Here is a 20461-nt window from a genome sequence, read left to right as displayed (position 1 = left end):
GGTCATCAAAGATAATGCCTAGAATCAGGACTTCAGTGACTGGGTGTGTATCATTCACTGAGAAAGGAAACTGTGTACTTTAATTATTGCAGCTTAAGAACTTTAATCTTTTGTTGCCCATACTTTAAAGTGTGTTGAACAACATATGCTTACTTGCCTTAGTTAAAAAGATATGACCCAGTAAACTCTGCATAAAGAAGTTAATTACCGGGGACTTCCCTGGTGGTCCAGCAGTTAAGGATCCGCCTTCCAGTGCAGGGGACACAGGTTCTATCCTTGGCCAGAGAACTAAAGCCCTCACATGCCACTACTCCTGAGCCCACACGCAATGAGAAGATCCCAAATGCCACAACGAAGACCCAACAGCCAAAAATAAAAATCATAAATTAAGTAATTAATAAAAAAAGAAGTAAATTACCATTGCCTCTGATCATAAATTGAATTCTCATGATGTGAAAATTCTATTGCTTCACATTACATTTTGTCCTCATTAAACAAACATTAAAATACTTTGTGAGGCTAAAAAGAAAAAGGAAAGGAAAGAGGAGGAGGGGAAGGGGAAACTGAGAGGAAAGCTGGCTGTTTAAGCACATCCACCTCCTCCTCAAAGCTTGGTGGGAATAACAGTCCACCTTTAATCAGAATTCCCTTCTGCATGTAGCCTGTCTGTCATGATCCATCATCTTTTTTTTTTTTCATTTATCATTTCTCAATAAATGATTAAGCCTAATGTTGTATGATTAAGGGCATAATTATCAGTAATGATTAACTGCATTAGATTAACCTTAAGTTTAAGAAGTCCTCTCCAAGATCTTCCCAAAAGGAGACAGTAGACTTTAAGCAGTTGCAGGCTTTCCTGGGGCAGTCTGCACCGTTTGATGGAGTGGCGGCCAGGGGAGCTCTGGGGATGTTGGTCCAGGTTCAGTTCATTTCTATCATGGTCATCACTGTTCTCCAGTTGTTCACCTTGGCCTCATCTGAACTCCCACCCATTGCCACAGGACCTGCACTGAATCATTTATACCTGACTCTGCCTTCACAATGGCACTGGCACCCAGCACTTTTCACATAGTCCTTGTACAGGCTGTCATTATCTCCCAGTTTTTCTTTAAAAAAAAATTTTTTTTTTTAATGTATTGGCTGTGCCAGGTGTCAACACTCAGGCTCCTCGATCTTCGTTGTGGCATGCTGAATCTTTAGTTTCGGCATGAGAACTCTTAGTTGTGGCATCTAGTTCCCTGAACAGGGGTTGTTGTTGTTCAGTTGCTAAGTCATGTCTGACTCTTAGCAATCCCATGGGCTGAAGGATGCCAAGCTTCCTTGTCCTTCACCATCTCCCAGAGTTTGCTCAGACTCATGTCCATTGAGTCAGTGATGCTATCTAATCATCTCATCCTCTGCCACCCTCTTCTCCTTTTGCCTTCTATCTTTCCCAGCATCAGGGTCTTTTCCAATGAGCTCTTTGCATCAGGTGGCCAAGTATTGGAGCCTCAGCTTCAGTATCAGTCCTTCCAATGAATATTCAGGGTCAGTTTCCTTTAGGATTAATTGGCTTGATCTCCTTGCAGGGGACAGGAGTTGTGCCTGCCCTCAAATCTTCTCCAGGCTAAGCTTTGTCTTCTCATGTGTCTGCTCCTCAAGAGCCACCTTTGTCGCTCTCTCTGCCGCCCGCAGCCCCAGTTGTGACCCCAGAAGGGCTTCAGACCTGAATAGACCGGTCCAGACATGACTGGACTGAATAGCCAGCCTCAGCAGGCTACCCTTCGTGACTTCACATCTGTTTTTGACATCACGTGGTCTCAGGTACTCTTTCAAACCTGCCGCTCAGCACTGGGTTCTTGGCAGCACTGAGGACAAAGCCAGTGCCTCTGATTCCCATCACTGTCAGAGACTCTGCCTCTAAATTATCTGGACCATTTAACAGAAAAGGATTTCTTCTCATTGCAATTTAGATTCCTGATAATGTGCAATTATCAATACAGTGGCTCTATCACTTAAAATTCGTTCCTTCAATCCCTCCAGGATTTGGCACAAATTTGATGTCTTCCCATGAGCCTTCTCTAAAAGGACAACTACCGAAACCTCAAGGAAAACATCTGGCCAAATTCATTTCTCCATACCAGCAACAGTCAGTCCCCTACATACGAACCTTCAAGTTGGGAACTTTCAAAGACGCCAACGTGTGTACCAGCCCCTGCACGCCAGCTGTTGTACTACTGTACTTTTCAAGGTGTGTGTGTGCTTAGTCACACAGTCATGTCTGACTCTGTGCAACCCCAAGGACCGTAGCCTGCCAGGCTCCTCTGTCCAGGGATTTCCCAGGCAAGAATACCAGAGGGGGTTGCCCTTTCCTTCTCCAAGGGATCTTCCTGACCCAGGAACTGAACCCATGTCTCCTACATTGGCATGCAGATTTTTTACCACTGAGCCACCTGGGAAACCCTTTCAAGGTTCTGTACTGTAAGATTAGAAGTGTTTTCTTTATTTTTTGCATTCGTTTTTTATGTATATATTATTTCTGTGAAAAGTATTATAAACCTATTAAAATACAGTACTATACAGTTGAGTGTGTTAGTTGAGTACCTAGGCTCACTTACTTACTGCTTTAATGTCAGGAGTTGGAAGCTAGCAGGAACTACATCTATCTCTCAAACCAAAGGAAAACATCAATCCATCTAACGATCATTCCTTCAGTATTCAGCCCTAGGGCTCCCTGAACCAATGCTACTCACAGAGTGCCCTGTGGGCCTGGAGCATTGGCTTCACCCAGGTGCTCAGGAGAACTACAAAAGTTCAGTCCGCACCCCAGACCCACTGGGAATCAGAGGAGTAAGGGTGGTTCTTATACACAGTAAAGCTAGAGAAGCCTGCCCTAGACCGTACTGAAAGTCGCTATTCCTTCTTAAACTTGTTTTGACCTCTTTTTTGGGGAGTGGAAGTGCAATGACTAACTACAAACTTGGGATGCTGAGATGCGGAGGACAAAAAATTGGGGGTGAAAGAATCTCCTACTTACCTCTAGAGTTGTTTTGGGGTTTTTTTAGTAGTATTTTTATTTTAACACTTTCAGAGTTTTAAAGGCCTATTACCATGGCACTCAGGCTACAAAGTGGGAGACACTGTCACTTCCCCGTAGGCCAAGATAACAGCACATGAACTGGAACAAGCTTTGGCCAATCTCACTGGTGAAACCCTAGAACCAGCAGGCTCAGTTGAATAAAGACTTCCAGAGGACCCTCACACCACGGGAAAGTTATTGAGACATTTCAATGGAAATCTACACAAGCCACTCAAAGGCTCTTTGGGAAATTCTTCCACAAACACTTTGTCACCTCAAGAGATGGAGTCATAAGAGTTCCCAGAGGGTGATCTCAACCACCAGAGTCGATCAATAGTGCCAACTGGAGGGCTCTTCTTTCCTGCCATGGCATGAAACTGGGAAGAGGACTTCCAGGCTCTCAGTGGCCTTTGTAAACTAGCCCCGTCCTTCTTCTCCAGTCCCAGTACCTCCCCCCACACCCCCCCCCGCCCACCTCCACCCCTAACGCCTTCCAAGTCCTCTGCACTCCAGTTAAATCACACAGACCCAGCCTCCTAGACATACTCGGGAGGCTTTCCTGCCTCCTGCTTCTGTTTGCACCGTTTCCTTCTGCTTGGAATTCCCTCTCCATCAAGTTTTACCTGCAAAAACACAACCCCCATGTTCAAAGAGAATCCCAGTCCTCTCTCTCTGCTGACACCATCCAGAGCCAGGCTCTTCCTCCCCTGACATTGCCCCGCGTGTTGCCTGTTGCACTTTCCCGATGCCTATCAGGCCCCATTTTGGTAACTGCTTCTGTATAAGTGCTGTTCCCCAAACATCCTCTATTTCTTGAAGAGCATTCTTAGCACAGGACCTTCCTTGCACATGGCAAGCACTCTGTAAAAGCCTGCTGAGTGAGCATGTGGGTGGGTGAGTGACAGCAAACCCTTGGAGCCTCCTCTTGGGGAAACAGCAGGAACCAAGTGACCAAATGCCCCCGTGTTGCGTTGATTCCCACTGGCTGCATGACATCAGGATTCTTAATGGGGACATGCCAAGGATGGCTCTCATCTGAGGAAGAGACAATAAACCTGTCCTGCCAGGCCCACAAAGAGCCCATAAAAACAGTGGGGCTCACTAGAGACTATGAACTGCTCTGAGATGTCAATAGGGTGACCTGTAAGCTTAGTGTTGGTAAAAACAAGACCTCAAGGAGGGGTCCAACCTTGTGTTCATCTGCATCACACTTGTGTTTCCGATTCCTCCCTCATCCTTTGGGGAACTGGTCTAATCTAAATTAACATCTCGATTCCCTAGTAAAGCGTCTTTCAACAGGGGAGGTTTGAGAAGGTTTAATCTTTGACCCTCACCATCTCTTAGGGATGACATTTCCTGGTTGGGGACAGAAGAGAAGGTGGGGTTCCTACATTCAGGCTATTTCATTTCTTAGGGCTCTGGTAAATATTTAGACACAGGCCTTCTCAAGAGTCATCATAATCTCTGTTTACTCTACGTCAACTCACATTCCCCATAGACAAAGGTGGCCTTTCATTTCTTATCTTCATGAACTCTCTCTTTGTCCCAGGAACCAAACAAGTGTGAAATCAGGAAACCACTGCCAAAGCTGTCATCTTCCCAGAGGCTGTAGGTGGGTGAGGTCTTCTGCTGGCACTTACAGGTCAAGGAGGCTGGACCTATAAGAGGTCAATAAGTCCTCTCCCAAACTCAGACAAACTCATCCTTGGGATCATGGACAACCCAGGGCCCCTCACCTGAAGGGCCTGATCAGGATGCATGATCTCTCCCCTATGCTGGTCCCCCTTCAGTTCCCAAGTACCCCAAGTTCCTCCCCACCTCAGGCCTTTGACCATTCTGTTCCTTCTGCTTGGATTGCTCTTTCCCCAATCTTCACATGGCTGTCTCCTTCTCATCCGTCAGAGCTCAATGTAAAAACCGCCTTCCCTGATCCTCTTGTGTAGGTTAAGACTCAAAACACTGCCTTATTACCACTCACCACTATTTGTAATTTTAGATACATTTTGTAAGAAGTTGTGTCACACACACACATAAATATATACCAGGACCTAACACAGATGTGACACATAGAAGCTAACCAACATGCAAATGTAGGATGAAATCACAGCAATGCAAATATAAGTAAATGGTTGAATTCATACTTTAACAAGGAGGATTTGGAGATGAGACACAAGGATAAGGGGGATGATAAGGGATAATGATGATGATGATAAGAATGGCCAACCTGGGTCGCACTAACAGTATACTATTCTAAGAGATTTACATGTATTAACTAACTCAGTCCTCAAAACAACTCTGTGATGTAGGCGCTATGATCTCTATTTTGAAGTTGAGAAAACTGAAGCAGGAGAGGGTAAGTAACTCACCCTAGGCCACAGAGATAGGAATGGATGGAGCTGGGGTTCAAACCAAGGCAGCCTGGTTCTTAATCCCAACTCCAAATCACCCCCCTAACATAAAGCTTACCCAAAAAGAAACAGCCTCAAAATGAGCCATGTCACTGGCAGACAGGGAAAGCCCAGATACATTCCTAACTTGACTGATCCAAAGACTCCATGTTGGCTGATAGCTTCAGCACTCTTCTGACTTCCACCAACAAGCGACATCGATCATAGGTTACTTTTCCCTTTCTCTGTCGGCGAAAGTACTAAGGTGTTAAAGAATGCTGGGAAGGCAGCCAGAGGCAGAGGAGAAGCCAAGAGCTTAGGTACAAACTAGAGGACAGGAACTTGGCTACCCTCCAGGCAGCCGAGGCCTTGGAACACAAAGAATACGTTGGGGGTGTGACCACCTGCATGGGAATCAGAGAAACTCCTCTGAAGAGACCAACAAGCCTTGAAGAATGGGAGGGAAATGGGTCCAGAAAAGAGAGAGGGAGAGAGAAGGATGAGGGGGAGAGCGAGAGAAAGGAGGAGGAGGAGGCGAGCAGAGGGGAGGAAGAGGAGGAAAAGGAAGAGAAGAAAGAGGAGGAGGAGGAAGAGAGAGAACAGGTTCTTCAAGAGCTAAGCAGACACTGACAGGGCAGGCAAAAAACTCTTACCAGGAAGGCAACACAGATATGGAGGAACTGACAAGTTCTGCAAAATCTTGACTCAAACTGAGAGAAACTACATGTCTGAAATAACAAGGAAGCATGGTCACACCAGATTTTACCACAGGGTCCTGTATGGGCTAAAATCGGGCACTCTGATTAGGGCCAGGCTCGGTTTTCCAGTTTTACCACTAAAACTGAGCCTAAAAAAAAATATCCTAAAGGAAAAAAATGAGGTGTACATAGGAACAGAAATGTGGAGCACTGCTGGAGGCAGGTTTTCACTTGGACCTCCTGAATTCTTAACACTGCCTACATGAGCAATCACTGTGCCAGAGGAGAATGTAGGCTGAGGGCTCAGGTGACGTCAGCAAAGGGATCCGGCCTGAGGGCCTGGGGACACAGCTCTCTTCCCCCTCTCATTCTTTCAATTCAGTACATACTGGACACAAGGCCCTGGACTAGGTGTTGGAACAGATTTTTTTTTTTAATGATTAAGAAAAATACAGGCTCAGCTCTGAGATAAATGAAAGCACACACAGCTTTATGCAATCAGCAGGAAGAGAGGGCTGCCTGGAGACTCGGCAGTCACCTCCACCCAGGCTTATGAAGGTCAAGTGCCTGTCTGTCTCCCATCTCACATTTTCCCGACCTTGCTCCCCACGCGAGCTCTCTGCTTCTCCTGTGTCCATTCACTTCACTCCTGCTTTTCCTCTCACTCCTGAGTTCCCACCTAGGTCTCAGGCCTACCAGTCTCTTCCCAGCGGCCACTCCTAAGTGGCTGACCTTTGATTTGATCCCTAGGTTTTAGACTTAGCAACAAAATCAGATACATTTCACTCAAAAGAGTTTAAGAAGAGGAGAAGGCAATAGCAACCCACTCCAGTACTCTTGCATGGACAATCCCATGGACGGAGGAGCCTGGTAGGCTGCAGTCCATGGGGTTGCACAGAGTCGGACACAACTAAAGCGACTTAGTAGCAGCAGCAGCAGCAGCAGCATGTAGTTACAAGCATAATGTAGATGGATTCTAAACTACATATCATGTGTAATTTATAAATGAGATTATCCTTACATAAAGAAATGATCCTCTTAAGTGTAGAATTAATGGACTTTTAGATATGCAGATGACACCACCCTTATGGCAGAAAGTGAAGAGGAACTAAAAAGCCTCTTGATCAAAGTGAAAAAGTTAGCTTAAAGCTCAACATTCAGAAAATGAAGATCATGGCATCTGGTCCCATCACTTCATGGGAAATAGATGGGGAAACAGTGGAAACAGTGTCAGACTTTATTTTTGGGGGCTCCAAAATCACTGTAGATGGTGATTGCAGCCATGAAATTAAAAGATACTTACTCCTTGGAAGGAAAGATATGAGCAACCTAGACAGCATATTAAAAAGTAGAGACATTACTTTGCCAACAAAGGTCCGTCTAGTCAAGGCTATGGATTTTCCAGTGGTCATGTATGGATGTGAGAGTTGGACTGTGAAGAAAGCTGAGAGCCAAAGAATTGATGCTTTTGAACTGTGGCGTTGGAGAAGTCTCTTGAGAGTCCCTTGGACTGCAAGGAGATCCAACCAGTCCATTCTAAAGAAGATCAGTCCTGGGTGTTCATTGGAAGGACTGATGCTAAAGCTGAAACTCCAATACTTTGGCCACCTCATGCGAAGAGTTGACTCATTGGAAAAGACTCTGATGCTGGGAGGGATTAGGGGCAGGAGGAGAAGGGAACGACAGAGGATGAGATGGCTGGATGGCATCACCGAGTCGATGGACATGAGTTTGGGTGAACTCTGGGAGCTGGTGATGGACAGGGAGGCCTGGCGTGCTGCAGTTCATGGGGTCACAAAGAGTCGGACATGGCTGAGCGACTGAACTGAACTGACACAATATCCTTTCTGTGTTGGTGCTTGTATTTAAGACTGTAAATCTTACCAGCTTTTGCACAGTTAATGTCTCTATTAGACTCTTAAAAAGTATCTTCTATGGTTAATAAAATGTAAAGACTGCAACTGCTATTATGCTAGCTTTCATTCTTACATATTTTCACAGGGAACCTGCTTTAATGAATTTATTTTGAGAAGTTTTAAATCAAATTCTATGTCAGAATTTTACATTAATGTCCAATAGGTGGTTAGATTTGTTCAATGTTAAAATAGGTATTATGGTAACTTCTTCATCTGTTAAATTACTAATTTAAAGTATAACATGTTTTTTTATTAAGAGAAACTAACTTATAGAGAAGTTTGGCTGAGAATAGACAACTGTTAAGGCCTTTTGTTGTACAGAATGCTGTGCTTTAATAAATCATGATATTGTAATAGGAAAAAAAAAGAGTTTAAGAAGTATGAGAAGCTGTCCTCTTCTCTCAGAAAATTTCCATCAGGGTCTCTGGTCAAACATAAATGAAAGAATGTCTTGGTTTTCAGATAAACCTGTAGACCATGCCTATGCTGCTGCTGCTGCTGCTGCTAAGTCGCTTCAGTCGTGTCTGACTCTGTGCGACCCCAGAGACAGCAGCCCACCAGGCTCCCCTGTCCCTGGGATTCTCCAGGCAAGAACACTGGAGTGGGTTGCCATTTCCTTCTCCAATGCATGAAAGTGAAAAGTGAAAGTGAAGTCGCTCAGTCATGTCCGACTCCTAGCGACCCCATGGACTGCAGCCTACCAGGCTCCTCCATCCATGGGATTTTCCAGGCAAGAGTACTAGAGTGGGGTTCCATCGCCTTCTCCGGACCATGCCTATAGATCTCATAAATTTCCATCTCAAAGAATAAGGAGAAAGAGACCTGAGCAACCAGAAGAACATGGAGAACCCTAGCTCTATTCTTATCTTGTGGGAATGTGGGCAACTCATGGGGTTAATCGTCATTCTTGCTGGATGGCTGAGGATTCAATCAGATAAGTAACTGAAGAAAGAACAAGAGCTAAACCTGAGAGTTTATCATACGCCAGATTCTATTCTGAGACTGAATGTGCATCTTCACAACAACCTCAAGTAAGTACTGTTTCTCTGTTATAAGAAAACAAATGTAAGTCACCAAGGTATTCAGTAACTCAAACAGGGTCACACAGCTAGTGAGGGGCAGAGGCTGAATTTGAACCCAAGCAGCCTGACTTCAGAGCCCAGGCCTGAATAAGAGGTCAACAAACTAGAGCCTGCGGGCCAAATCTGGCCCTCTGCCTGTTTTATAAATAAAGCTTTATTGGAACACAGCCATGCTCATCCATCTTATTGTCCATGGCTGCTTTCATGCTACAACAGCAAGGTTAAGTATTTGTGACAGAGATTGTATAGCCTCCAGAAATATTTACTCTCTGGGCCTCTGCAAAGAAAGTTTGTCAACTTGTGACCTAAACCACTGTGATATACTCCTCTCTGATGATTCTCAAATAGTAAAGGAAGGAAAGAAACTATGGCTATTGAGAGACACACAGCCACCCTATCTCCACTGGTGATGGACTGGCTAGGATGATGGTTCCTTCCTCTGTGGTGTGGAATCTCAGCATTTCAGTACTGTCAAGGCTTTGAGATCTTGATCTTACTATCTCCCACATAGAGGAGACTCTCTGAGACTCAGAGAAGCTAATGATTGGCCTGATAATAAATCTACACTACGCTAAGTCACTTCAGTCGTGTCCAACTCTGTGTGACCCCATAGACGGTAGCCTACCAGGCTCCCCCGTCCCTGGGATTCTCCAGGCAAGAACACTGGAGTGCGTTGCCATTTCCCTCTCCAATGCATGAAAGTGAAAAGTGAAAGTGAAGTCGCTCAGTCGTGTCCGACTCTCAGCGACCCCATGGACTGTAGCCTACCAGGCTCCTCCGTCCATGGGATTTTCCAGGCAAGAGTACTGGAATGGGGTGCCATTGCCTTCTCCGGATAATAAATCTAGGACAAGGCAAATCCTCCAGCTCCTTGTGAGATCGCCACTCCCTTTGGATACTAACTTCTGAAGTATTTGAAAATGCCTTGAGGGTTGTTAAAGGGTTGGCTCAGCCCTGTTGTGCCTGCTGCTCCATGGAGCTGGCTCTGCCAGTGGTTCTGGCTGGTTTAACCAAACTCTCCTCCAAAACAAAAGTTCTCTGTGGGGTTGTGTACATGGGGCTCTACCTCTCTGAGTAATTTCTGCTGCCACTAGCCAAGGCATGGGGAATTTCCCCTTCAAAGCTCACCTTCCTGGTTTCACATCTCCTACACCCTCAAAAAATCATTACAACACATCACCCAGTCAGTTGTTCATCAACACACCAAACCATGGTGCTATAGAAAAGGGGACTCCTGGCCCACAGTTACATAAGGTTTCATTTTACTCACGAGGTTTCGTGTTTCTCAGTGGGCTTGGCTTGCCTCAAGTGACTCACACTTCTGAGTCAAAGACCCTTGCCTGGCTATCTTTGTGAGCTAATTCCTCCTATAACGCAGCCCTGGAGTCCTTGCTCCTCCTCCAGGTGGTCCCTCACTTCTATCCCCTGGCTGAGCACAAACTCTCTCTCTCTCCGCCTCATTAACTTTTTAGGAATGGAATCTTTTTCCAGAGTGCCTGGACCTCCACCTGTTACAGATCACAACTGTACCATTCAAAGTCACCGAAACCCCCAGGTATACCCCCAAAAAACTGGTCTCTCCTCTGTCCAGTCTTCTTTCAGACTTTATGAGCTGATTTCCACTTGCTTTCCTTGTGGACGACTATCCAAGCCCTTGGGGTTTCAGGTATATCAGTCCAAGGTCAGTGCAAGTCCTCGCCTCCTAAACCCCCTGGGACTATCGTTCTGAAGCTTCTCTGCTTGCTCACCCTTGTTGCTGTTGTTTAGACACTAAGTTGTGTCCAACTTTTTTGCAACACCATGAACTGTAGCCCGCCAGCTCCTCTGTCCATGGGATTTCCCAGGCGAGAATATTGGAGTGGGCTGCCATTCCCCTCTCCAGGGGATCTTCCCAGCCCAAGGATTGAACCCAGGTCTCATGAACTGCAAGTGGATCCTTTACCATCTGAACCACCAAAGAAGCTCAAAACATAGGTTGGGGGGGGTGCTCACCCTACTACAGCACAAAGCAACAGAGCTAAAGGCAGATGAAGGGGACATAGGGGCCACGAGAGGCTGAGAGAGACATCAGCTCTGAGAGCCTGTGGTCCCTGCGATGTCCTCCTTGAGCCAGTACACTCGAGAACTGATATTCTGACAATACACTTACAGACTGATGACAGGTTTAAACCGACTTTGTATTTTAGTCCAAAGGGAAATTTAGAAGTACAGAAGTATAGTTTTGATGCAATTTAAACTATTTTTCAAGTTTGAAAAGTACTTTGATTTGCATTTTCTTGCATGCTGTATTGTCCTTTCAAATGTGTACTGCAATAGTTTTAAATTCATTTTAAATTTTAGAATGGAAATCATTATTTTTCTTCTAAATTAGAGGTTTTTAAATTTCATAAGTTAGCAGAACATTGACCTCAAACAAAATCTTAGTAGAGTCCCCTCATATAAAGTATGAAAAAACCGGGTTGCTGGGAAGGAGAGCAAAAGCAGTCCCTGAAGCATCTCTGCAGCTTCCAAAGGTGTTAGTCGCTCAGTCGCGTCCAACTCTTTGTAGGCGGATTCTTTACCACCTGAGCCACCAGGGAAGCCCAAGGGTTGTAGTGAACATTCTTTTAAGGACTACTATCTTAGAATATAACCACACTTTGAAAGTGAAAAGTGAAAGTGTTTGTTGCTCAGTCATGTCCGACTCTTTGGGACCCCATGGGCTATAGCCCGCCAGGCTCCTCTGTCCACGGAATTCTCCAGGCAAGAATACTGGAGTTGGGTAGCCATTCCCTTCTCCAGGGGATGCTCCTGACCCAGGGATGAAATCTGGGTCTCCTACATTGCAGGTGGATTCTGTACCGTCTGAGCCATCAGGGAAGCCTATAACCACACTTGACTAAAACACCAACTATTGTAAGACATACCGTGTGGCACAAAGCTCGATGACATGCCACTGACTGTCAGACAGAGTCAGTCTCAGAGCTGTAAATATGTGGTCAATGTGTAGCTGGAATTATGATTTACAGTAGGTATAAATAAATTACATATAAATCGTGTTCATTTACTCATACAGTCAATGTGAAAGTTAAATTTAAGTGATGTGGCAGCAATGGCTTTATATAAATGCCAGTTTCCAGGTACTGGGCAGCTGACAAGTGCCAACTGAGGGGTCTGTCCTGAGTCTCCTAACCTTCCTTCCACATGTTAACATTTGCATTTACTGAGCCCCTGCCAAGCACAGTGCTGAGTGCTGTACATGCATACTCTCATTTAATCCTGACAAGAGTCCTCCACAGTAGGTATTATTCTCCTGCTCTATAGGAGAAACTGAAGCTCAGGGAAGTTCAGTGACTTGCCCAAAGTCATACAGCTAATACATGAAGCTGGTCAGATGGGCTGACTTCAAAGCCCGTGCTCATTCTACTCTAGAATTTTTTGGAATTAGAGCATTTTCAGAATCGAGCGGGACTTAGAGGTCACTGCATCCCCCTTCAAGAATCCCCTTGGGGTTTCCCTGGTGGCTCAGTGGTAAAAAATCTACCTACCAATGTAGGAGACACGGGTTCAATCCCTGATCATGGAGGATTCCACGTGCGTTGGAGCAGCTAAGCCCCTGTGCCACAACTACTGAGCCTGTGCTCTTGAGCCCAGGAACCACAACTCCTGAGCCCATATGCCCTAGAGCCCATGCTCTGCAACAAGAGAAGCGACTGCAACAAGAAGCCTGCAAATGCAACCAGAGAGTAGCCCCTGCTCGCCCCAACTAGAGAAAGCCTGTGCACAGCAGCAAAGACCAACACCACCAAAAATCAATAATTTTTTAAAAAATAGAGCTATCCAGACAGGTTAGATTTTTAATTTGTTGCCCATGGTTAATTTCCACAAAGAACCTTCTCCTAGAGCTCTGGGCTTCTTGCTGTTCTCTACGTTTAGGACTTTGAAGGAATCAAAAGGATTCCCCTATTTTAGCACTGGGAAGTGTAGAGTCTTAACCACTGGACCACCAGGGAAGCCCTTGAGAAGCTTTTTGTTAAGAATGCAGATTCTTGGAGCCTTCTTTCAAGGTGTTTTAATCTAGTGAATCTGGAATGAAGCCCGGGAATCTGTATTTTTTTAAGTACACCGGGTGACCCGGATACATGGGAAGTTCACAAACCTTTCATATAATCTCAGGAAACCTTAGATACAATTGTTGAAAGAAGAAGAGTAAAATTTCAGCCTCATCAAGGAAGCAGGGAATTCTCCACAAAAGAGGAATGATGTCACATTGGTCAGAATAATCCAACACTGAGACAGGAATAAGGAAAACAACACCCACAGGAAACCCACATAAACCTCTGAACCTGACCTGTTTGGTCAGGGTGGGGCGGAGCCAATTCCTCTTATCAACCAACTCTCAACCCAGATCCAAACCCAAGTGTCATCAGAAGGAAGACATCAGTGGTTAAGATGTGATGTGTTCCCACGCCTAACCTAAAATGTCTATCTCCTAGGGTGGTTCTGCCCCATGCCTCTGCCTTCTCATCAGCTTCTCCAAGACCCAGGGAGTGGAAGCTAAGGCCTTATCCTAATGAATCAGCCCTAGAAAGTTTACATGAAGAGATACGAGTTTCCTGTTAAGGTGGGGGGAAGGAAGAAAAAAGAGGTCTGGATGCAAACCGAGGCTGTATGAACACATGGCAGGCTTACTGTTGAGGGTGCTGAAGCATTCAGCGGTGTGGGGTGCCAGTTTCCAAACAACTAGAGGAAACTTGAAAGTCCTACTCAGTTTTCTAATTCAGCAAATCTCAAGTCCACATCTCATGCCAGCCTCTGCTCTGAAGCCTGTAGAGCAGCAGTGTCCGACAGAACTCTCTAAAATGATGGAAATGTTCTAGATCCACAGCATCCAGTATGGTGGCCACCGTCCACATGTACCTATTAAGCACCTGAAGCATGGCTAGTGTGACTGAGGAAATAAATCTTCGATCTTATTTTAATTTCAATTTAAAAAGCCAATGTGGTTAGTGGCTACCATATTGGACACTGCAGTTCAACCTTGTCTTGAACTTGGTGGTCACAGCTTTTAGAAAAGCATCAAAGGCCAAAGCATGAGAAAATAAAATGTGTCATGAGAGATCACCATGAGGGGCCCCTACAGAAGTCAGCAGCTGCCCAGTGTTCTTGGCCACCTTAAAGATAAAGAGAAATGACTTCAGGGATAAAGCTAGCAACTGTGAAGATACTAATTTACTTAGTTGCTTGTTTTGCATTTTGCTGGTGCAGTGTAGTGTATGGCTCTTAACTCCCCAACCAGAGATCGAACCTGTACCCTCTGTTGTAGAAGCGTGGAGTCTTGACCACTAGACCGCCAGGCAAGTCCCAAGGTGCTAATTATTAACTCCCATTTCCAAATAACTGATCAGAGGGCAGCTGCAGGAAGCGTCACGGTTTCCTCCTCCCTTCCCTCTGTGCCGTGTGTTATGACGGTGACAGCCTCTACTTTCTCACTTCTCTTCCTCCATAGCTGTCACTCTCTTCTCATTGTATGTACGCTTCATCAACCCCCCCTTTCACCAGCCAGTCCTGCTTCTATCTTAGGCCCAAGGAATCGCACGATTTGGTCAATCTGGTCAACAGTAGTTTCGATGAGAACTCTGGATAGAACCGGTCATTGGGCTGACCTGATAACCCAGCAGAGCCCTGAGGTGACAGGATGGAAGGGCCCTCCCACTTTCTCTTCCACCTATGCATATGTCCTATGATTGGGATTCTTCTGCCCGTGTGCACGTGTCAGGGAAAACACCACACATACATACAAAATACAAAATCCACCAAGAGATGAGGAGAACTGTGACTGGGGACAGTAGGGGCCCCTCCTCCAGCTAGTCTTCAAGTATTTATTGAGAGCCTCCTGGGTATCAGGCCCTGTGTTAGGCTCCTGATGTAGACAGAGAAGTTCTCTCCTCTGTAGAACTTGAAGCAAAAAGAACTACTATTTACTGAGTTTTTACCCTATAAGAGGGTCTCCACTTCTCATAATCCCCCTAGAAGGTAAATATCATCACACCATCTTATAGAAACTGACATGGAAGCTCAGACGTGCCCAAGGTCACCCTGGGCTAGCTGCTCTTATTGCTCTTCCACACTGTCCTCCTTGTGAAGTCTTTCCTCTATTTATCCCTTGAAAAAAATGTCAAGCATTATTTCTTTAAAGCTTGTTCCCTTACCGCTGCAGATTAAGGCGAATTGGTGACCTGGTGAGAAGGTGATCCATTTTTCAGGATCAAAGGCAAGAAGAAAGAATCACCACCACCCAGAGCCAACAAGAAAGTGGGGAATATCATAGTTCAGGGAAATATGTATTTCAGAGAAAACTTACCGGCCACCACACCATACTTCGACCTGCCAGGAAGAAGCCTCCAACGGTCCCACGGTTAGTGGAAAACATGGCCTAGGGAGGAAGTGTCAAAACTTAATAGAATTACCAGAACAGAGTACCCTTGCCAGCCAAGAGGACACTCCCCGTCTCCCCATTTACTCGCACTTTCTTCAACCTGCTTTACTTTGTGAAACAATTCCACACTCCAGGACATCAGGTCTTAGCTGGGTACCAGGAAGAATTTCCTTGCCACCAGAGTCATCCAGGGATGGAAATAGCGCCCCTGGGGGAAGTTTCTGCTGGAAGTTTTGGAATCAAGCGCTGACAATTTGGAGGCTTCTCGGGTGGCTCAGTGGTAAAGAATTCGTCTGCCAATGCAGGAGATGCAGGTTTGATCCCTGGGTTGGGAAGATCCCCTGGAGTAGGAAATGGCAACCCACTCCAGTATTCTTGCCTGGAAAATCCCACGGACAGAGAAGCCTGGTGGGCTAGAGTCCAAAGGGTCGCAAGGAGTCGGATGCAACTGAGCACACACACATGCTGACAATTTGTCAAGGTGATTTTGTCAAGTGGTTTAAACAAGAGATTTGAGAATAGGATGAAGAGGGTTGAACATGATCAAGTTAGGCCCTCACTTTATGAGAATATGTGAGGGACGCTGTAACAGCAGTGCAAGTTGTGGTAAGGACCATGGAGAGGGTATTCCCAGAAAGGACAGAGTCTTAGGGAGGGGGAAGGGTGAGATATTGGAAAGAGCATTGCCTTTGGCATAGAAAGTTCTGGGCTCTGGTCCCAGCCCTGGGGCTGATTCCTCTGAGTGGCTTCTAGTCACCCTCTCTGATCCTTGTCTGTTAAATAGAAAGGTTGGGCTCCCCCATTACGACTCAGGCATCCAATGATGCTATTAATGCAAATGCAAATGCTACATAAAGTACATTTTTTTCCACTAAGAAAAAGGACATGTGACGTGAGTTAGTCCTCAGGTGTGTCCAACTCTTTGCAACCCCATGGACTGTAGCCCACCAAGCTCCTCTGTCCATGGGACTGTCCAACCCAGGGATCAAACCCTCATCTCCTGCATCTCCTGCATCAGCAGGCAGATTCTTTACCACTGAGCTGCCTTGGACACTCTAAGAAAAAGGGCCAGGTAGTAAATAGTTTAGGCCTTATGGGATATATATGATCTCCACTACACATTCTTTTTGTTTAGTTTGGCTTTTTACAACCTCTGAAAAACATTAAAAAAAAAAATCTTAACTTGTAAGCCATGCAAAAATAGGCTGTGGGCCAGATTTGGTCCATGGGCTGTAGTTTAGCAACACCAGCACAAAGTGTTTCAGGATATCTTAAGTCTTCCACAAGGAATAGTCAGCCGAAAAGGATACAAAATTCCCCATAGGAGGTGGTGAAAGACACATGGAACTATACCCTAAAGAAATAAGAAATGAGGCAGCATTTTCCAATGATTAAAAGGATTAAAAAAAGAAAAATATTGGAAGCGACAGGGATGGACAAAGGGATGTTGGCCTGGGTGCCTTTTCTAAGTTGGGGAAGCACAGTGGGCCTGGATCGCTGTTTCTGCAGCCTGGAGATCACACAGGAGTCAGGATATCCGTCCCTGAGCCAAACCACTCTTGACACTCCATTGGAAAAAAGAAACTTAAATTAGAAGCAAGCCAGCGTGTTAAATGATCAGGGGGTCGGAGGCACTGACTCATAGGGAAAGATTAACTGTAGACAAACACTAACAGGCTCATTAGGCAGCATTTAACAAGACAAGGAATACGAATTCACAGATATTTGAGAAGTGTAAACACCATTACCATCGGCACTGGCAGGGCTAAAATGAGATTGGTTAGGGGAGTTGAGGTTGTCACCAGTTGTCAGGGAAACAGGAGGTGCAGCTAGCAAACGATGGATTCCCATCTCACGTGCAGCACTTGTTAATACAAGCTGGGGTGAGGGATGAAGGCATGCAGGGTGACAGAGCAGACGGTGCCATGGAAGACTGAGAGTCCGTGACCCGAGTTGCGTAGACCACAACCGTAGGCAAATCACAATCACACAGAGCTTCGATTTCTTATTCTGGAAAATGCGGATTAGCATTCCCGCCCTCCTCGTGGCTTTTTGTGAGATGTCCTACCCATCTGACCACTTTTGCCCATTTTACTTAAAAGAACAAAAATCATTCAGGGCCCGACTCATAGCCTGGAGAGCAAATGATAGTATTGGGTTAGCCAAAAAGTTTGTTTGGGTTTTTCTGTAAGATTTTGGACAAACACAAATGAACTTCTCAGTCAACCCAATTATATTTTTAAAAGATTCCTAGAGTCCATAATGAGCTTTCAGATGCATCTCCCAGACCCTCACAGCCATTTATGAGGAGTCATAAGAACAGGTAAGATTGTACCCATTACACAGCTGAATAAACTGAGACTGGGCAGAGTTACCAACATTGAAAGAACACTGGAAGGTGTAGAAGCCAGTGTTAAACCTGAGAACCTTGGCCCCTGGCCAGACTTTCCACAGAGTCTAGTAAGCTGAGGCTACTGAGCAAGAATCAGTCACATAGACCCCTTGTGACCCTTAAGGCCTTCACTCACATCTGGTTTCTTTTTAAATTACACTTTTCTTTTTAAAAATCAATACTTCCCTTTTTCTATTAAAAAAAAAAACAACTCTATGACCATGAAGGAGTTAATGTCCACTCTCCTCTCCTCTAAGTTAAAAGACTTCAATCAGCTGCTAGCCCCTCAGCTTCCTGGCCTGTCCACCCCCACCTTGAAGGTCTTTGAGAGCGACTGGAAGATGTTCGCACTTAAAACACCTGTCTTTCAGTTGCTGGGTGTGCCAGAGTCTGTCCCAAGTGAAATTTCCAAGTTCAGGACTGCTAAGAACAAGTTTCTCTGGTTTGGTATGTCCCCAGAGTCCCAAGAGGGAGCCCAGTCATTTCCCTCTCCCCAGCCCAGCCCAGGCCACACTCTGGCCTTCCTCCTCTTCCTCCTCTCCCTGGGCCCGGCTTTCCCAGCTCCCTCTCACTCCAGCCCCTGCACGGGGCACAGGGCCTCTCCCAGGAGGGGCCGCCCCAGAGCATCTGCAGCTGGCAGGTGCTGTGTCCTCCCTGACCCACCTGTTTCTCTTCCATCTGACTAAAGGCAGGAGGTAGTCACCTCCCTGGGGCTCACTGCTCAGCCCTGGGACCCTCCCTGCAGCTTCAAGCTGGTCCTCTGCTGCCTCTCAAGCCCCCAGCCTCTCCAATCTCTCACTCTCCTTCTCTGCCCACTGGCCTGGGATGCAGGAGCCTCCCTGGACACTGACCAGCATCCCCTCACTTCTGCTTACCCTTGCTTGCCCCCTCACCTCACATGGTGCCCCCTGAACTCCTCTCAGACGTTTCCAAATCACTTCCACCCGGCTCCACACACCCTTCAGCCCACACTCCCCTCCTTGGGCTTTACCAAGACCGTGGCTTCTCCATGGGCCCCCTCCCCCCTCCCTCCCCTTGGCCCTTGCACCCTCAAACCCTGTGTTTCAGGACCCCCCACCTACCCACAGCCCGACAGCCATCACCACCACGAAGTAGATGACGATGACAGAGATGTCAGCTGCATTGCGGATGCGCTCGTAGGGCGGGAGGGGCTCGGCGGTGGCCGTGGCCGGGGGGCTCCAGGTGCTACTGTCCATAGTGGCAGCTGCAACGCGTCCCTTCTGCCCGGGCTGTTGGTTCCTTATATGGCCTCCAGGTTAATGATCAGCCCGGAGGAGGGGACCCGGGAGTCTGGCAGCAGGACTGTCGTGCAGGGGCCCCAGCGCTGGTCAGGGAGCAACTCTGAGTGCAGAATGAGGAGGAGCTGGCAGAGCTGTTGGCAGGAGGTAGGCGGGTAGGTAAAGGCTCTCCAGAGAGCTGGGTGGGGCCAGCCAGGCGGTGCTGCCCACAGAGCACAAAAGGCCGCTGTGCTCCCATCGCTGGGCACCGGGCAGCCTCGCCTGGCCTGCTGTGGGGCCACACCCAGGCCAGGGCTCCAGCAGCTCTATTGAGGAGCCAGGCTGCCTGGTGCTGGGAACCTAGAAGCTTCAGATCACCTGCCCATGGACCAGTCTCCTGTTCTCTGCAGACCTGGCTTCTCCATATGTAAAAGGCATGCAGGACTGTCCCAGAAATCAGCCAAGTTCTTGGTCTCCATGGAAAAAACATTCTGGGGAAAATCAGAAGTTGCTGGATGTTGCCAAAGAAAAGTCAGCATGGTGACAGTATCTTAGCCAAAGGGATGACCGCTCACCCATCCACCTTTCTGCCCCTCCCTCTACAGCCTGCAGCCCCCCATGCATGGTCATCCCAACTTAAGGACAGAGACACCGAGACTGGGAAAGGGGATCCCCTGGGAGCTATTTCCTCGCCCTGTACCTCACCCAGTGACGTTATCTGGGACCTTTCTAAGGCAAGGAGGGAAGATGCTAGAGAATCCCCCCCAAGGAGCTCACCAAACCCTGGCCCTCTCTGGGACTCAGCCTGTCCACCTGGAAGCACAGGTCTAATCTGGAAGTCAGAAGAGAGAGAGTAGTGAGGAGAGGCATGGCTCACCCAAGGGCTCACGGTGATCCAGTGACGGAGGTGACCATGCAGCCCAGGCCAAGGCAGGCCTGGTTCAGAGGAGGGCTGGGATGCTTTCAGGGGCTGGTGCTGGAAACCCCCAAGCAGGCAATCTAGACAGGGGAGCCTTGCTGGGTGATGAGATGCTTAGAGTGGGGAAGGCCCACCCAAACCCTGCCAGGGTGCTATGATGCCTTGGGCCCTCCCTGCCCACCAGACATCCAACCACTGCTTAAAGTCAAGCAGCCCATTCCTTTGCACCTCACTGCCTCCGAGGGCCACTCCCCTCCTGTCCCTCCAGTGCCTGTTCGTCCCCACTTCCCTGTCCATTCCCCAGGACAATAAACTCTATGAGGCTATGTCCAAGGCCCATCATAATACCCGTC

General features: G+C 46.9%; 1 protein-coding gene across 1 annotated transcript in view; it reads right to left on the bottom strand.

The window, feature by feature from the left end:
• SLC5A1 (solute carrier family 5 member 1) overlaps positions 1–19187 on the bottom strand; it is a 48012-nt gene extending 28825 nt beyond the window's left edge. Inside the window, 2 exon segments of the mRNA NM_174606.2 lie at positions 15485–15556; positions 19034–19187. Of these exon segments, the coding sequence (NP_777031.1) occupies positions 15485–15556; positions 19034–19168 (207 nt within the window). The 5' untranslated portion in view covers positions 19169–19187.
• Positions 19188–20461: the final 1274 nt, after the last annotated feature.

The sequence above is a fragment of the Bos taurus genome, chromosome 17 (genome assembly GCF_002263795.3).
Source record: "Bos taurus isolate L1 Dominette 01449 registration number 42190680 breed Hereford chromosome 17, ARS-UCD2.0, whole genome shotgun sequence".
NCBI classification, from domain to species: domain Eukaryota; kingdom Metazoa; phylum Chordata; class Mammalia; order Artiodactyla; family Bovidae; genus Bos; species Bos taurus.
This window is presented reverse-complemented; position numbering and strand designations above follow the sequence as displayed.